This window comes from Stegastes partitus, unplaced genomic scaffold, assembly GCF_000690725.1.
Source record: "Stegastes partitus isolate 25-593 unplaced genomic scaffold, Stegastes_partitus-1.0.2 Scaffold997, whole genome shotgun sequence".
In the NCBI taxonomy this organism is placed as follows: Eukaryota; Metazoa; Chordata; class Actinopteri; family Pomacentridae; genus Stegastes; species Stegastes partitus.
Window position 1 is genome coordinate 267,335 of NW_007578728.1, and position 2,541 is coordinate 269,875.

The 2,541-nt window shown below is 46.1% G+C and overlaps 1 protein-coding gene across 1 annotated transcript in view; it reads left to right on the forward strand.

The window, feature by feature from the left end:
- Window positions 1–1,044: 1,044 nt before the first annotated feature.
- Window positions 1,045–2,541, forward strand: part of snx7 (sorting nexin 7) — a 27,925-nt gene continuing 26,428 nt past the window's right edge. The window contains exon 1 of the mRNA XM_008294819.1: window positions 1,045–1,190. Coding sequence (XP_008293041.1) covers window positions 1,107–1,190 — 84 coding nt within the window. The 5' untranslated portion in view covers window positions 1,045–1,106. The remainder of the gene's footprint in view (window positions 1,191–2,541) is intronic.

The window sequence follows — 2,541 nt, forward strand, 5'->3', positions numbered from 1 at the left end:
CTGTCATCATCTGCTCCTCCCCGCTCACACTTCCAGGACCGACTCCTGCTCCGGGCTCAGCCTTCCGCATCTGCGCGGTCAGAGCTGCGGCTGTCAAGAGCGGCGACGTTACGGCGGAACTCTGCTGGTTCCCACCAAAGTAAAAGCCGCTGTTAGCCAAAAGTTGACCTTAATTTAGTTCCAGTGGGAGAAATAACTAAATTAATCTATTAAAGTGCAGTCGTGATGTACATGTATGTTTGAGTATTTTATGGTATTTTAGGGTAAAATTGTGAGTTTTATGCTCCTGTGTTTATTTAATGTTTGTAGCTAAATGTTGTTTTTCCCATCACATATAAAATATAATTAGTGTATTAAATTAAATTCTACATTGACAAAGATTAATATATTTGCAGCGCGTATTGTTCGGACGCAGGTGGAAATCATACAAACGGCTTCTGGCCAACGTATTGCTCCATTTAATATAAGAATTAAAACAAAATAACATAAGATGGAATTTCATGAATTCCAGTGGAAATTCTTGAGTCAGAAAAAAATACAAGAGCATGAATATAAACGCAGTGCCTGCTGGAACGACAACAGGACACCGGCAGGATAAATTACTGAAAATAAAAAGAGTAGCTGATATAAAGCTTACACAGAAATAAAACAAGTAATATTGGCAAAGATGCTGAAGTACACATGAAAATGGAAAAATTAATGAATGAATGAAGGAATACAAAAGTAGACGTGCACATATTTAATTCTGAACAACAAATCCTGTTTTTTGGGTTTCTTTTTTAAGTACCACGTCTCATGAAGTTAGACGATGATGTTCCTTTTATTCTGCTTTTACTTGATGTATTTATTTATTCTATCTATTCATTGTTTGTGTCTGCTTGTGTTGGCTGCAGCATGGGTGAAATTACCCGGGACAATAAAGTGAATCTTGAATGAATCCGTGTTGAATCAGTGATTCTTCGCGCGGTGGCTGCAGACGCTTCGCTTTTATTTTGAAACGCGCTGGCGGAAGTGCGGTCCTCGGTGCGTCTCGGCTGCTCCAGAAGTTGAGCTGGAAGTTTTTCCTCAGGTCTGTCTGATGAGCCCAGCTCATTTAGAAAGTTAGAATGAGCGGACAGACGGTCCCCGCGGACTTCTCGGGACACATGCTGGACCTGGACGAGGACGAGGACCTGGACGTCTTCACCAAGGTACAGTCCCGCTGACCCGGACGGAACCGAGCCGCTCTCAGCTGGAAACGTTGGGTTTTCCTGCTACGTGGATTGACCCTGCACTGACACAGCCGCTCTGACTCCCGCTTGTTGTCCAGGACTGAGCTTGGTTTGTGGTTTTGGGCTTCTGGGCCCAGTTTACCTGAGCGGCTGTCTGCGCAGCCGTGGTGGCGATCAGCTGATGGGCTGACCTCTGGACCCGCAGCTTCCTGACACACTCTGCTGCAGAGCTTCTGGGTCACTAAAGATCTGTGCTGTTGGCTGTAAAGCTTCACTAGACTTTGTCCTGACACAGGATCCCAGTTCACTAATCAACCAGCACCAGTTCACCCAGTTTATCAGGCAAAGTAACTTCAACTGTGACTTTAAAATGTGATTGAATAGGTGGATTATGCACAAACCACAGGAAGATATCGCTCTAGAGGGGTGTTAAAGGCCCACATTGGGTGTCATGTCTGGGCCTGGACTCAGGGAGGCCTCCACCCACCATCTCAGGGTGGCATTGAAAACAAAAACCACATCTGGATTTCAGGAGTTTTATTCTGCTGTACGGAGGTTTGCTGAAAACTAGATCAATATGAGAGTTGAGGAGTTCCTCCCTGATGCTGCCCTCTGGTTTCTCATTGGACAGTTAGTGTGTCTTATTATCTAACACAGGTACAGGTAACATCTTGGTTGTTAGGGGCGACCAGGAGAAGAGATGCTGTGGAGTGTTTGGTGGGAAAACGTTCACTGAAACTTGGAGTTTTAGGACGTGAACTTCTGCCCCTCGTGTGTGAATCGGTCGGTCCAGTACGACACCTTCACCTGTGGGCTGAGTGATGAGCAGCCTTCAGAGAGGATCCAGATGTGCTCCATGTTTGCTGCAAAGTTGTGGTTTAATTGGTTTGTTCTGTGATTTGTTGACGTGTGTCTGTAAGCTGATCTGAGTCGACCTGAATGGACTGGACAGAGTTTAGAAACCAGACCAGCCTGGTGGTGGTAGAGGGGCTCCATGGAGGCTGGTCCAGTGGTAGTCGGAGCCCCTTTCCAGCCTCCTCGTGAAGCTCCAGGATGTTCTTGAATCAACCCTTCTTGTCCGTCCTCTGAAGGCTGCAGGCGTCTCTTGTGTTCCTTCCACTCAGCTTTCCATTAACATGCTTCAGTATCCAGCGTCTTCAGCAGTGACTCTGCGGCCGACGCTCCTCATGGAGGGTGCTGATGGTCGTCTTCTGGACAAGGCTCAACGTTCAGCAGCCTTTTCAGGTCAACCCCATGATGGTGGTTAAAACTTTTCCCAAACTCGAAATGGAATATTCTAACATTTTGAGATACCAGATTTCTGATTTAA